Genomic DNA, 16,552 nt, shown 5'->3' with positions numbered 1-16,552 from the left:
TTGTTACAGCTGGATGATGAAGTCTTCTAAAAAGACAAGCTGGATGATGAAGTGATCGGCTGACCGAATTTTACTGGTAAGGGCATCTCTAATGGTTGTAAGATAGTTGTTGGTAGGCTTTGCCACATAGAATTTTCGATGATGTGTCATACAATAAATGAGGAAAGAGTGAAAGGTTGTATGTACATGAACCAACACCCTTTGCACAAGCTCCAATGTAGAATGAGAGAGCACCTTATTTATTATCTCACGTCCTATTGGGCATACTAGATACAATCCATTGAAGTTGTTGTATGTTAAGGTGTTGATTATTGACATGGCATATTTTACCAACAAGCTAACATACAAACTGTTGGAGATGTCCAAATGAAAAAACCAGTTAACTTGCACGTAGCTTGTCCTTTTTTTTGCTGATCTGTTGTGGGTTCCAGAACTTTGGGAATTCAATTTGACGTATGATGCCAATCGGACCGCACGGCGTATCATCTGGAATCACCGGTGCACGAGCAGTTCACGAGAGGCGGCTGGTCAAGCCCGGGCGGTCTCGTTGTGAGCAACGGGTTCCTCTCGAAGAAGTTGGCCGGCCGGAGCTCGAACCCGCCGCTCACGGTGGGCATGACCGGGAAGTCATCCTGGTACGGGATGTGGTGGATGCCCACCGTGTACCACAGCACGATGTCCTCGTTCCTTATCCCCCTGTCCCTCTCGCTCCAGGCGGCCAGGCCGTCGTCGCCGGTGCTCTGGTCGGCGTACAGACCGGGCGCCCACTTCTCCGCCTTGCTGTACGGCGTCACCCGCACCTGCTTCTTGCAGTAGCTGGCGCGCCTCTGCGGGTAGTCGTCGTCGTCCAGCACCGACGCCGCCGTCGCGCCGCCGGGGACGACCCGGTACCCGACCTCGTTGCCCATCCGGGTCCGCTTGTTGGGGTTGACGACCAGCAGGTCGGCCGGCGCGGCGTTCACGTCCACCTGCGCGTCCGCCTCGGTCTCGGCCACCTCCCGGCGCACCGTCCAGTAGCTCCTCCTTGGCGTGCCGGCCTCGTTGCGCTTGGTGGCGATGGTGTTCTTGACGAAGGAGTTGTTGGTGCCGTCGACGTCGAGGTCCAGGTGGTACGTGACGTAGTGGTCGTGGTAGACGGCGAGGGTGTTCTCCGCCACCAGCGTGCCGTGCGCGTCCTCCATGATCTGGTCGGCGTGCGTGTAGGCCGTCCCCTTCACCTCCAGGAGGCCGGTCAGAGACACCTGCAACGGAGCAGCGCATGCATCGATCAAATTTGATTGCCTCTGTTCTTCGATTGATGATCATATCATATTCATACCGTGAATTTGATGGAGCCGCTGGTCTTGAACTCCCAGTCCAAAATGTAATCGTAGTTCCCACACGACACCACCATCCTCACAACCAAGCTCACGTCAGGCCGGACCTCCGTGATCTGCATCAGAGGATCGGTCATATGACTCATATTCATGCGCGTCAATGGAGCAGGGCCGGTTGGTTACCAGTCGGTCGGGGAAGCCGGCTTCGGTGTGGCGCCACGCGACGTCGCCGGCGTACCGCTCGAAGACGCAGATCATGTTCTTGTTCTCGACGGGCTTGCCGTCCTGGCCGGCGTAGTAGCCGTCCAGGTACGCCGCGTTGGCCGGGCAGTCGGCGCCGGGCTGGAGCGGGAAGGCCCAGAGCCCCAGGCCGTACTCGCCGGCGTCCAGGAACGTGCGGTAGTACCACTCCTCCGCCGGGTCCATGTACGGCACGAAGACCTCCGACACGAACCCGCGGTAGAGCACCCGCCGCCGCGCGCCGGCCTCGGCGTCGTGGATCGAGGCCAGCGAGATGACCGTGCCGGCGCGCACGTCAAAGCCCACGTGGAACTCCCAGTTGGCCCACCTGTGGTAGTAGCAAGTAGACCAATCGCAAATCAGTGTCTGTTTTTTTTTTGAAAGAACTGATCGGTGTCGTGTCATCTTATCTGGTAGTACTATGGAAATTCAGTGTAGCTCATATATTTTTACATGCTAAACAAGTTTGAAAACTTCAAATAGAAACCAGTAATAGTGGGCTTAGAAAAACCTTTCCACCCTAAATATGTTTTGTAGAAAAGAATTTTACACAAAAAATATGTGTACAATAATTCCCTATAAAAATGGCAGTAAGTTTTGCCACGGTAGATAAAAGAGAAAAGAGAAAAGAGAGAGGGTGATCCGATCACCAGATTATCCGGTTCCTTCACCCCCGCCGACTGTGACAGGAAGGGGAACCGCAGTCTTGTCCCTCATTCGTCAAAAGTCTACAATTTTTCAATTAGGGTCACTGGTTGTCCATGGCTTCATCTCCAGCGATGGCAAATAAGGTTTCTCCAGATATTCCTACGATGTGGCGTTGTTGTTATTGTTGTTGTCGATGTGTGGAGCTGTCTCTCTGGCAGATCTTCTTGGATTTGGTTGATTTTGGTCTCTGGTGAATCCAGCCGGATTTGGCCAGTGTTGTTGTCGATGTGTGGAGCCGTCTCTCTGGCACATCTTCTTGGATTTGGTTGATTTTGGTCTCTGGTGAATCCAGCCGGATTTAGCCAGTGCTAGTGGTCTTTGGAATATTTGTAGGCCCTCTTCAACATTCTTTTTCTCCGGGACAGCAATTTGCTATGCAAATCGTGATTGTTGGCATGTTCTGGTCTACATTGACATCCCGACCGCGGATTTTACAATCTTCTGTGTTAAACAAGTTCACTCTGTTGAGACAGGGGCCTAGAGGTGACAACGAGCTTTGCTCACGATGCACCATCGGTGCATGTAGAAGGAGGAAGACTTCGACACCCCGAAGGATTTAGATGCATTTTTTTTTGTGTAAGGGCGTGTTTGTATGGACCTGTAATACTGAGTATATGGCCTTAGGCATTTCCGCAAAAATGGCCAATAGGTTTTAATAAAAAGTCGAATTGTATGAACATTCCTAATTATTATTAATAACATTTAATATTCATTTTAATACACTCTTTTACGAAGACTTCAGTCAAGGTTTGAATATTGTTAGACATGCCCATATATTTTTAGTCCCTTCAAAAATATCGAAGCAGATACAAAAGAATGCTTTCAATCCAATTAGTTAAAATAATTGTCTTTATTTAACATCCCCAGACTCAGTTTTTTTGGATGTTAAAATTCCAACCATAGAGGGGGTTAATTCGCACACTTTCCGATGGTGGTTTTGTTCCCTTCTTAACCTCCCTAGATGTGAACTAAGCTATATCAAGCCCCCCTCCAAACCTCAACCCTGTTCATTCCCTCTTTACCAAACGCGGCCCAATTGTTCATGCCCAAAGAACGGGGCATTTGATGATACCCCCCCCCCCCTGGTTGGCCTGCCTTTGATCTTAAGCCCCTTTTGTGAGAGGGCCGAAACAGTGCAGCACAGTGTGTAGGGGGCTTATGATCGAGAGACGGACCAACAGGGGGGGGGGGTTATCATCAATTCTTCCCCAAAGAACATGGAGTGAACATGTGGGGTGTTGATTTTCATTATCCATATTTTGATAAAGTAAATGCTTCCATCTTATAACTTATTCATTATAGGCAAGATTCCTAGCAAGATGCAAAAAAGCACATGAAAATGTCCCTAATTGTCTTACATCATTGCATGGGAAATTAATGAGAATGCCTAAACTTGTGTTCATTGCATGCAAAAAAAAGCATATGAATGCAATGATATAAGACAATTAGGAACATTTACATATGGGATCGCGATGTCCGCATCGCGCCAGCCATCCAACGTTGTCTTATATCGATCCACCACGCGGTCCAGACGTACTTTCTCCCACAAACTGGAGACAAACATGAGGGGCTTTGCGGGCGTCTGGACAGCACCCACACTCGCATCTTACCACACTTGACCACCCAAACCCCCTCCCTCGCTCGCGCGCGCTTCCCACCTAAATAGACAGTGCCACTCTAGAGCGTCAGTGCCCGCATTCATGCCCCGCCAGAACGAACGCGACCGCTCACTGGCGCAGGCATTGAAGCGGCACGCCTCCTGCGTCGTTTCCATGTGCACATGACTGCTCACGTTCAAACGACACGACGACCGTTCGTCTGTCCATCAGTCGCCCACATTAATGACACGCGGTTACCGAGGCCGCTACTCCGGTGCCACTCGTCCGTTACTCTACCGCCCACCATTCATATATAAACTACCGCCCCGGCTATAACTGCAGTCATCCTCCTCTGTTTCCTCTCTGCATCACTCCCACCATGGATTCCTCCCATGCCAAAGTACTCTGGGACGACTGACGCTGTAACAGAAGAAGGAGATGGTCGCCATTGCTGCCGGCCGGTAGGCTGGCAGGCCGGTAGGCAGCCGGAGGACGTCGGTGTCCCAATGGAGAACGCGTCCGACAACGATCTGGCGCCACCTTCCCCGTCCATGCCATCCTCGCTGGTGCATTGCGCCACAACCATCGGCGGGGAACGTGCCCATTACATGGACATGGTGCAGAAGGAGCAGTTTCGGGAGGCACGGGCCGATGCCGCCCACAACCACCAACTCCTCCAGGAGCACCTGCAGCGGAGAAGCAGCTCGCCGCCGGTAGGGCGATCACGTCGAATGCAGAGCAGGCGGCACTGCTCGACTCCTACCACTCAGCCCGCAAGAGGCGGCTGCTTACAAGAAGTGTGATGAGGCGACACACGAGGTGTTCGGTGAGACTGGCGATGACGACGACATCGCCGGCTTCGCCGAGGCCGCGCCCTGCCACCACGACCACAAAGCCGAAACGTTCGTGGGCGCCACCGATGACGAGGAAGAGTAGTGCACGACAGGTCACCCCGCTCGAGTCCCAAGAAGGCCATCACTCCTCCCCTTCCATCGACGCCAAGCTTGTTGGCCTGAGCATCATCGGTCGATTAGTCGTTTGGCGGCGACGTGAAGGCGGACAACTTTAGTTCCCGGGGCTCCAGAGGCGGAACTGGAGAAGGCGAAGCTTCATTTTTCGGGGCTCATGGCCGGAGATGAAGAACGAGCGCGGCGATCTTTTAGTTCAGGTATTATACCTCTAGAGTTGGGCAAGCACTGCTTTTAGTTGAACTATGTTCAAAATGTAATGAATTTCATTATGTTTATATGAAATCTAATAAAAATCCATCGTGTTTGCATGAATTTCGTCCGATTTGTATTAAAATATGTCCATGTTTGCACGAATTTCGTCTGATTATTCGGATAGTGTTTGCAATATATGCGGGTATCGTCGGATGGCGGCCTCCCGTATCCATATCTGTGAACTAATCCCCGCGAACGATGTGGGAGAAACTGGCGGAAGCCGTTATCTTATTTACACCATACTCTACTTTTTTAAAGTTTTTTTTAAAAAGAAGTTTACACCGTAATATACTACTCCCTCCGTTCCAAAATAGTTTACTTAATTTTGTTTGAATGTTACTCCCTCCGTCTAGGTGTGTAAGTCATCTTACGTTGCGCACCGTGATCAAGGTGGAGGAGAAAACGAGAAAACTTAATGTGTTTTTGCTAATTAATAACAATGCATGCAACGAATTGACCAATGCATGTCGTGTTTGGTAGTACCAAATCATTTAAAGCATGCATGACCCACATCTCTTATTGGTTGATATGTCAGGAAACAAGAAACGAGATGAGAGTTAATGTACCGCGATTAAGTGTTTTGGGATTATTTGGTTTTCGTAAGATGACTTACATACCTAGACGGAGGGAGTAGTATAAAGTTGAGTCATTTATTTTGGGACGGAAGGAGTAGTAATCTGTCATTGTCATCGTGCCTCGTGCACAGCGTGTGCGTGTTTTGCCCCGATGTTGATATTTTTCAGATTTGAACCAGCAACGAATCATTTTGCAGTGACGAGAGCAACAAAAAGTCACACTCGCGCAAGCTACTGTCCACATGCTAAAATTAAAGCCAGCAGCGAGAATTTGATGTTGATTTTGGTACAGTATACCACGTGCATGCAGTAATAAAACAAAGTACGAGAGTTACCTGACGAAGTGGCCGTCAATGTCGAAGCCCCTGCCCTCCGGCTGCACCACCGTGCCGGGCGCCGGCGCGCGGCCGGCGTACGGCGGCCCGGCGTTTCCTGCCCGGTAGTCCGTCCCCTCGGCCTTGGGCACCGGGAGCAGCACCCTGTCCCTGTACCCGACGATGGCCATCCGGTCGAGGTCCACCACGAGCGTGACGCCCTCCAGCGGCCGCGCGTAGAAGTTGGCTGTCGCCCCGGCCACGAAGCACAGCAGCTTCACCACCCTCCGCTCCTCCGCCGGGAGGTCCCCGAACCACCCGACGGGGAACACGGCGCAGAGGACGTCGGCCATATCCACGCCGCGGCGGCGCACGGACTCCACGAACGGCGGGTGCGCGGGCGGCAGCGCCACCGCCGCGAACTGCTCGTCCAGCGTGAGCGTCGGGAAGCCGGCCCCGCGGTGGACGGCGTGACCGAGGACGGACGGCGCGGCGGCGTCGGTGACGTCGACGCGGAGCTCGTGGGACTGGCCGCCGGCGCGCGCGATGACGAAGGCGCGGCGCGGCATGGCGGAGCGGGACGAGGAAGCGGAGTTGCCGTAGGCGTAGGATAGGACGTCCGGCTTGTCGGGCTCGTCGAGGCCGACGTAGTGGAAGGTGAGCGGGCGCGCCGGGACCAGCGGCGAGGCGAGCACGGCCGCGCGCACGGCGGTGAGCTCCGCGGGGGAGAGGGGGTCGAGCGGGTGGGGATGATGGGCGGATGCCGCGGCGGCGGCGAGGATGGAGACGGCGGCCAGGAGGAGCGGGAGCATTGCGTGGAGCGGCGCCCGGGCGGCCGGCTCGGCGCGAGCTGAGGCTTGGATGAAGGGTCGCTGTGCTGCTGAATCGGAAGTGAGCAGCAATGTCGACCTCCTGGCAAAACGTGGCTAGCACTTGAGCAAACAAGGTCGCCGTATTGCTGACAGGTGAGCTGTGCTCGATAAGGTGTGTCGGATCAGATTTTTCTTTCATTCATTTAAAAAAAAAATTAAAAAAGCGGGAATGGCCTCTGCATTTGATGCCCTTGGCAATATGTCATCGTCGGATCAGATATATGTCCCGTTTTTCGCTGCTGACCACCGAAACGTGACGGACTGCAGGCCAAATTCCCTGCCTCCGTCCCGCGGCTGGCTCACACGGCATCGCCATCGGCATCAATCAGAGTAGACAGTGCTAAAAACGTGCTGCCGGCGCCTGCACGAAGCACGAAGTGCCCCCCGCATCGACCTGGCGTATTCAGGCGACGCCCACCTCTCCCGGCAAAATTTCGTGTTTTGACCATTTTCCGACAGAAATTCAGGATCTGACCCTGCTTTGGGAAATTTTCGGGATTTGACTATTTTGCTACCAGGGCCTCTCGTGGTAGGGTTATACAGCCTACCGCCAGGAGGCCTGACGGTAGGGTGCGACGGAGGGGGACGGCGGCCGCTTGCCTGTGCTGACGTGAATACGTACCCTACCACCGCCCCCCTAGCGGTTAGGCTGGCTAACCCTACCGCCAGGACCCCTGGCGGTAGGGTGTGGCTGGGTTTTGCCGTGCAAACCTTCTGTAACGAAATATGCAGGGGTCCGTGGCGGTAGGTTCACCCTACCGCCAGGGGGGCGGCGGTAGGCCGTGTGACCCTACCGCCAGAGGCCCTGGCGGTAGGGTCCTGTGCTTTATTGATTTAAGTTCATTTGCTTGCTTCTTTTCAAATTCAATATGACAGCAATATCACAGCAAGTTTCACAAAAATATCACAGCAATATGACAATAAGTTTCACAAAACTTGAAGTGCATAGAACATTTCAAACGAACTTCAACTAATTAGTAAACGGAGTTCCACGTAGTTTCACAAATAGCAAACACATAGATCCACAAATAGGAAACACATAGTTCCACGTAGTTTCACAACCACTAGACAAGTTCAACCAAACGAAGTTCAACCAAATAGCAAACACATAGACAACCCAACTACAAGAGCCAACTATCGAAGAGCATAATCACTTGCTCCTTCTGAGGGAGTCCTGGATTAGGGGGTATCCGGACTGCCAAACTATATACATCGCCCGGACTATTGAGCGTGAAGATACAAGACTCAAGACTTCGGCCCGTGTCCGGATGGGACTCTCCTTTGCGTGGAAGGCAAGCTTGGCGATACGGATATTATGTTTCCTTCCTTGTAACCGACTCCATGTAAACCCTAGCCCTCTCCGCTGTCTATATAAACCGGAGATGATGGTCCTTAGAAGGCCGATCACAATTACAATCATACCATCATAGGCTAGCTTCTAGGGTTTAGCCTCTACGATCTCGTGGTAGATCTACTCTTGTACTACTCATATCTTCAATATTAATCAAGCAGGAAGTAGGATTTTACCTCCATCGAGAGGGCCCGAACCTGGGTAAACATTGTGTCCCTTGCTTCCTGTTACCATCAGCCCAAGACCCACAGATCAGGACCCCCTACCCGAGATCCGTCAGTTTCGATACCGACATTGGTGCTTTCATTGAGAGTTCCTCTGTGTCATCGCCGTAAGGCTTGATGACTCGTCTCGTTGTCAAGGACGACATCACCTCTGGGGGAGCGCTGGCTGTAGGCCAAACTCTCCGACTTGGCGGCTTCATTATGGCCGCACCATCGGCTGTCGCGCCAACGATGGCCTCTCGGGTCATCACGCATAACCTTCGCATCAATTCGGAGCTTGCCGAACAGATGGATTCGATTGAGCTCTCCTCCCTTAATGAGCTCTTGGATCGCATCGTCGCTTTGGGAGTCGCTACGGACTATGACCGGATTGGGCTTAAACCCGACCAAAGGGACATTAGATCCCCGCCGGCCACCCATGATATAGCGGTAGTGGAGGAACCACACACGGGTTGCCCCTCAACTTTAAGGATGAATTATGTCCGGATCACCGAACTCAGTGAGCCGAACACCTACCCAAAGGAAGACATGACCCGAGTCCCGGACTTAGAATCGGGCATTGGGCCGAAGAGATTGGGTAATACTCCGGATCCCGAACTGTCAGGCTCGGAACCTCCCGTGCCCCCGGGTGTTAGATCGGATCAAAATCCGGATTCAGCCAACGACACTCACTCGGACTTAAACCTTCTCTCCCGCATCAGGCAAGATCCCCAGGAGACGATACACCGTTACTGGGCCAGATTCCTCCTTGCGCTTAACAAGGTCGAGGACTGCCACAAGGAGGACGTAGTCTCACTTTTCTGCAAAAACTGCACGAACAAAGGACTCCTTAATGCTATAAGTCATCGTGACATAGTACACTTTGCGGACTTGGCAACCATAGTACAGAAGTACTGTGCGATGGAAAGCGCCTGGAAGACCCAAACAAAATTTTGGGATAGTACGACCCTCACCAGAACCTTTGTCCGAACTAAACGGCCGAACTCTCGTAAGTCGACCAATTCAATTCCCAAGAAACCAAAACCCGCCCCAGGGCGTGGAACCGTATTGGAAGAATGGCTCAATGGGCCATGTAAGCTTCACAGTACGCCGGATGCAACACCAACCCATAGCCTTAGGGCATGTTGGATACTCCGGCAGGTAGCAAAAAGTGGCGAGGATCTCCTCGAAAGCCATAAAGCAGAACAACATCCCGCCAAGGAACACAATACGGTACTAACAGTCTTCGAGACTTTTGCCTCAAACAACAGGCGCAAGCAAGCTCATCAAAGCTCCGCGGAAATCTGCCATGTGGCAAAAATAAATCCGTGGAACGACACTACTATAACTTTCAATGCCAGTGACGAACCCCAATTCCAGACCATCCGGGCACCAGCCGCTTTGGTCCTTAGCCCAATAGTGGATGGCTTTTGACTCACTAAAGTACTCATGGACGGCGGAAGCGGATTAAACTTGATAAGAAACACTCAAGAAGATGGAAATTGATAAAAGCCGCATTGAACAAAGCGGCACAACCTTCAGGGGAATTATCCCTAGTCGGGAAGCACGGTGTGCGGGGAAAATCACACTCGATGTGGTATTCAGCACCCCAGAGAATTACAGGTCTAAAGAAATCACATTTCAAGTGGCTCCTTTCAGCAGCGGATACCACGCCCTTCTAGGGCGGGACGCGTTTGCAAGCTTTCAAGCTATACCCCGTTACGGGTACATGAAGCTTAAAATGCCCGGATCCAATGGAATCATCACTCTAGCTAGTGATCCGGACGTCGCACTCCGCGCCGAAAACAAAACCGCAGCACTAGCCTTGGAAGCATTATCCGAAGCCCTAGCAGCATAAGAATTAACAACACTGCGCGCCACCATGGACAGGGACGACGTGATACTCGACAAGCAACCCAAGTCCACCTCATTTAAACCCGCAGATGAGATAGTCAAATTCCAAGTCCACCCAACGGACCCCACAAAAACAGCTTCCATCGGGACACAGTTGAGCCCCGCTATGGACGCCGCACTGCGAGACTTCTTACACGAGAATTGGGACATTTTTGCCTGGCACCCATCGGACATGCCGGGCATCCCGCACGGATTAGCCGAACATAGCCTTAACATACTAAAGGGATACAAACCTGTTAAACAGACCCTAAGGCGATTTTCAGAGCCCAAACGGCAAGCCATGGGGGAGGAGCTAGCCAAGCTACTTGAGGCCGGATTCATCAGAGATATCAAACATCCGGATTGGCTGGCGAACTTGGTAATGGTACCAAAGAAGGACAAATCCTGGCGCCTGTGCGTCGACTTCAAAGACCTCAACAAGGCTTGCCCCAAGGATCCCTTTCCCCTCCCTCGCATCGATCAAATCATCGACGCCACAGCAGGACACGACTCGCTGTGTTTCCTCGACGCATACTCTGGATACCATCAAATAAAGATGGCAGAGTCCGACCAAGCTGCAACAGCTTTCATAACGCCATATGGCCCTTTCTGCTTCAACACTATGCCTTTCGGGCTTAAGAATGCCGGCACAACCTACCAACGCATGATTCAAACATGCCTGGAAAAGCAAATTGGCAAAATAGTGGAGGCATACGTGGATGACGTAGTCATAAAAACAAGCCATGTCGAAACCCTAATAGATGACTTGAGGCTTATGTTCGACAACCTCCGAACATACAACATCAAGCTGAATCCAGAGAAATGCGTTTTCGGCGTCCCCTCTAGAAAACAGTTGGGCTTCATCGTTTCTAATAGAGGAATTGAAGCTAATCCGGCAAAAATCAGAGCTTTGTCGCAGTTGGCTATACCAACAGACCTCAAACACATCCCAAAACTAGTTGGATGCGTGGCTGCTTTGAGCCGCTTTATCTCCAGGTTAGGAGAAATGGCATTACCTCTTTACCGCCTTCTTCGGCGCACCGAACATTTTGTGTGGACAGATGCAGCCGCTGCCGGATTCGATGAAATAAAGACCTTATTGGCCAATAATTCAGTCCTAACAGCGCCAAATATCGGCGAACCTATGGTGCTGTACATAGCTGCAACACATCAAGTTGTAAGCGCAGTACTCCTCGTCGAATGAGAGGTTAACGAATACAAATTCCCGCTACAGAAGCCGGTTTATTACGTATCCACGGTCCTCACCCCATGCAAATCCCGATACCCACACTATCAAAAAATAGCATACGTGGTCTTCATAGCATCCCGAAAGCTATGACACTACTTTCAAGAGTGTTCGATTACGGTGGCCTCCAAAGTACCACTAAACGATATAATAAATATCCGCGATGCCACGGGCTGGATCGCTAAATGGGCCATCGAGATCCTTCCGTTCGACATAACATACAAGCCTCGGCGGGCTATCAAGTCGCAAGTATTAGCTGACTTCGTCGCCGAATGGACGGAAGCCGAACTCCCTAAAGAGTACGGCGCGTACTCTAACTAGATCATGCACTTCGACGGCTCTAAAATGCTGGCCGGATTGGGAGCAGGCGTAGTCCTGACGTCTCCCACCGGAGACACGGTCCAATACGTCCTCCAAATATTATACACAGACTCCAACAATGCAGCCGAATATGAGGCTCTGTTGCACGGTCTTCGGATGGCAGTCTCTATGGGCATTCAACGCCTAGAGGTACGCGGGGATTCAAACCTCGCTATATCACAAATAAACGGAGACTTTGATGCCAAGGATCCAAAAATGGCAGCCTACCGTAATGCCGTCCTTAAAATGTCAGCTTGGTTCGAGGGGCTCGAATTCCACCATGTGGCTCGAGAAAACAATCAAGCGACAGATGTCCTTGCCCGCATAGGCGCTAAACGCGACCCTGTCCCACCTAACATATTCCTGGAAAGTCTGTTCAAGCCATCTGTGGTATGGGAAGGGGAGTCCGGCAATACCAGCATGGATCCGAATACATCCCCAGATTCCGAACTATCAGACATAATCGGAGGCTCTACCACCGAAATAACATCGTCAGCCCACGAAATAATGGTTGTCATCGCCCCGTGGATTGAGCCTTTCTTGGCCTACCTAAATAGGCAGGAGCTCCCCGAAGATCAAAATGAAGCACGCTGCATCGTCCAGCGTTCTAAAGCTTACAAAGTCCATGAAGGGGAACTCTATAAGAAAAGTGCGACCGGAGTGCTCCAAAGGTGCATCTCCGAAGAGGAATGGCGGCAGCTCTTGGCTGAAAGCCATGCCGGACTGGGCGGGCACCACGCCACGGCTCAAGCACTAGTCAGCAAGGCCTTCCGTACAGGTTTCTATTGGCCGACGACCCGAGAAGACGCACAGGACCTTGTCCAACACTGTGTCGGTTGCCAGCTCTTTGCCAATTAGAGTCATATGCCCCCTACCGCTCTCCAAACAATCCCCATAACTTGTCCCTTCGCGGTCTGGGGGTTGGATATGGTTGGACCCCTTAAAGGGGGAAGCCACAAGAAAAAATACTTATTAGTCATGGTAGACAAGTTCACCAAATGGATAGAAGCTAAACCAGTGAAAACGGCCGAATCCGAACCAGTAATAGACTTTATATCCGGGGTCGTACACCGATATGGTGTCTGCCATAGCATCATCACTGATAATGGCTCAAATTTCACAGCCGATGAAGTGAAATCTTGGTGCGACAAAATGGGCATTAAGCTCGACTATGCTTCCGTCTACCATCCTCAAACAAATGGCCAGGTCGAACGGGCAAACGATCTCATCATGAGCGGCATCAAACCCAGACTAGTGCGATCCTTGACAAAGTCGGACAATCATTGGGTCAAGGAGCTCGACTCCGTACTCTGGGGGCTGCGGACCACGCCAAATCGCACCACTGGATATACACCATTTTTATGGTGTACGGCGCGGAAGCAGTACTACCCTGCGACATAATACATGATTGGCCACGCGTACGCATGTACGAAGAGAAGGAAGCCGAGTTAGATCGGTAGGATAACTTGGACGCCCTGGAGGAGGAGCGCGACATCGTGAAGGCCCGTTCCGCATTCTATCAGCAACAGGCTCGACGATACCAAAGCAGAGAAGTGCGGGCCAAAACTTATAATATTGGCGAGCTCATTCTACGCTTACAGAAGAAGAAGAAGGACAAGCTCAAACCCAAGTGGGAAGGTCCCTTCGTCATCGACAAAGTTCTCACCCGAGGAGCATACCGCTTACGTAATGCGTCCGATAACAGACTCGAGCCGAACCCATGGAACGAGGCCATACTCCGGAGATTCTATGCCTAGCGCCGAACTCAGTGTTCGTCTCCTTACCTCCTCCTTTTTAATTATGCTCCCTCCCTCTTCCTTTCTCGATCTTTTTCTCTTCACACAAAGTATTTAATACAGTACGGACTCCTGGATTATTCCGGCCGCACTATGTGTGTAAGCAATACCTGGGGGCTTCCTATACGGAAGCTAAACATAACTTACTCTAAAGGGCTTTCTGCCCATCACACATGCGTTTTCCATGTGTGCTTTTCTTCACCATTATATGCATCGATATGACTTAAGATGTGGCCAAACTGGGTTGCCTGGCTCCTATGTTTATGCCCTACATTCCCGTTAATTCGGCTAGGGCATAAGGGGAGCACCTCTGCGATTGTTACTGCCGGTTCAGCTGGATGTGTACCTCAGACTGGGTGAAGCCGAAAGCTAGTTTCCTTAAGAGAATATTTGGTCGGTGAACAAAAGATGTCTTCGTTTATCATAACATAAATCCCCAGAAGTTTTGTATCCCGCGCCATGGTTCGCAGTCCGGACATGTGCCTTGTCGCATGCTTACCCAGGGAAAGGAACCCTTAACGGAACTATTCTCCCTGGAAGATGTTTCTTACTATCCATGTAATATAACATAACTAGTTGGGTACTTGTCTGTTCAAGCACTTATGACCCCTATGTTGGGGAACGTTGCAGAAAATAAAAAATTTCCTACGGTTTCACCAAGATCAATCTATGAGTTCATCTAGCAACGAGAGAGAGGAGTGCATCTACATACCCTTGTAGATCGAGCGGAAGCGTTCAAGAGAACGGGGTTGAGGGAGTCGTACTCGTCGTGATCCAAATCACCAGAAATCCTAGCGCTGAATGGACGGCACCTCGGCATTCAACAAATGTACGGTCAGGGAGATGTCTCCTCCTTCTTGATCCAGCAAGGGGGGAAGGAGAGGTTGATGAAGATCCAGCAACACGACGGCGTGGTGGTGGATGCAGCAGCGATCTCGGCAGGGCTTCGCCAAGCGTCTGCGAGAGGGAGAGGTGTAGCAAGGGGGAAGGGAGGCGCCAAGTGCAAGGGTGCGGCTGCCCTCCCTCCCCCCTCTTTATATAGGGCCCCTAGGGGGGCGGCGGCCAAGGGGGTGCCTTGCCCCCCAAGGCAAGTGGAGGCGCCCCCCACCCCTAGGGTTTCCAACCCTAGGCGCAGGGGGGGACCAAGGGGGGCGCACCAGCCCACCAGGGGCTGGTTCCCCTCCCACTTCAGCCCATGGGGCCCTCCGGTATAGGTGGCCCCACCCGGTGGACCCCCGGGACCCTTCCGGTGGTCCCGGTACAATACCAGTAACCCCTGAAACTTTCCCGATGGCCGAAACTTCACTTCCTATATATAATTCTTTTCCTCTGGACCATTCCGGAACTCCTCGTGACGTCCGGGATCTCATCCGGGACTCCGAACAACTTTCGGGTTACTGCATACTCATATCTCTACAACCCTAGCGTCATCGAACCTTAAGTGTGTAGACCCTACGGGTTCGGGAGACATGCAGACATGACCGAGACGCCTCTCCGGTTAATAACCAACAGCGGGATCTGGATACCCATGTTGGCTCCCACATGCTCCTCGATGATCTCATCGGATGAACCACGATGTCGAGGATTCAATCAACCATGTATACAATTCCCTTTGTCAATTAGTACGTTACTTGCCCGAGACTCGATCATCGGTATCCTAATACCTCGTTTAATCTTGTTACCGGCAAGTCACTTTACTTGTACCGTAATGCATGATCCCATGACCAGACACTTGGTCACTTTGAGCTCATTATGATGATGCATTACCGAGTGGGCCCAGAGATACCTCTCCGTCATACGGAGTGACAAATCCCAGTCTCGATTTGTGCCAACCCAACAGACACTTTCAGAGATACCCGTAGTGCACCTTTATAGTCACCTAGTTACGTTGTGACGTTTGGCACACCCAAATCACTCCTACGGTATCCGGGAGTTGCACAATCTCATGGTCTAAGGAAATGATACTTGACATTTGGAAAAGCTCTAGCTAAACGAACTACACGATCTTTGAGCTATGCTTAGGATTGGGTCTTGTCCATCACATCATTCTCCTAATGATGTGATCCCGTTATCAATGACATCCAATGTCCATAGTCAGGAAACCATGACTATCTGTTGATCAACGAGCTAGTCAACTAGAGGCTCACTAGGGACATGTTGTGGTCTATGTATTCACACGTGTATTATGATTTCCGGATAATACAATTATAGCATGAATAACAGACAATTATCATGAACAAAGAAATATAATAATAACCATTTTATTATTGCCTCTAGGGCATATTTCCAACAGTCTCCCACTTGCACTAGAGTTCAATAATCTAGTTACATTGTGATGAATCGAATACCCATGGAATTCTGGTGTTGATCATGTTTTGCCCTAGGGAGAGGTTTAGTCAACGAATCTGCCACATTCAGGTCTGTATGTACTTTACAAATATCTATGTCTCCATCTTGAACATTTTCACGTATGGAGTTGAAGCGACGCTTGATGTGCCTCGTCTTCTTGTGAAACCTGGGCTCCTTGGCAAGTGCAATAGCTCCAGTGTTGTCACAGAAGAGTTTGATCGGCCCCGACGCATTGGGAATGACTCCTAGGTCGGTGATGAACTCCTTCACCCAGATTGCTTCATGCGCTGCCTCCGAGGCTGCCATGTACTCTGCTTCACATTAGATCCCGCTACGACGCTTTGCTTGCAACTGCACCAGCTTACTGCCCCACCATTCAAAATATACACGTATCTGGTTTGTGACTTAGAGTCATCCAGATCTGTGTCGAAGCTAGCATCGACGTAATCCTTTACGACGAGCTCTTCATCACCTCCATAAACGAGAAACATATCCTTAGTCCTTTTCA

At 51.2% G+C, this 16,552-nt stretch overlaps 1 protein-coding gene across 1 annotated transcript in view; it reads right to left on the bottom strand.

Annotated features, from left to right (window-relative positions):
- Positions 1–216: 216 nt before the first annotated feature.
- Positions 217–16,552, bottom strand: part of LOC119292832 (primary amine oxidase 2-like) — a 44,704-nt gene continuing 28,368 nt past the window's right edge. Inside the window, exons 5-8 of the mRNA XM_037571528.1 lie at positions 5,996–6,886; positions 1,500–1,884; positions 1,319–1,432; positions 217–1,241 (exon numbers count right to left, since the gene is read on the bottom strand). Coding sequence (XP_037427425.1) covers positions 483–1,241; positions 1,319–1,432; positions 1,500–1,884; positions 5,996–6,886 — 2,149 coding nt within the window. The 3' untranslated portion in view covers positions 217–482. The remainder of the gene's footprint in view (positions 1,242–1,318; positions 1,433–1,499; positions 1,885–5,995; positions 6,887–16,552) is intronic.

The sequence above is a fragment of the Triticum dicoccoides genome, chromosome 4B (assembly GCF_002162155.2).
Source record: "Triticum dicoccoides isolate Atlit2015 ecotype Zavitan chromosome 4B, WEW_v2.0, whole genome shotgun sequence".
Classification (NCBI taxonomy): Eukaryota; Viridiplantae; Streptophyta; class Magnoliopsida; order Poales; family Poaceae; genus Triticum; species Triticum dicoccoides.
This window is presented reverse-complemented; position numbering and strand designations above follow the sequence as displayed.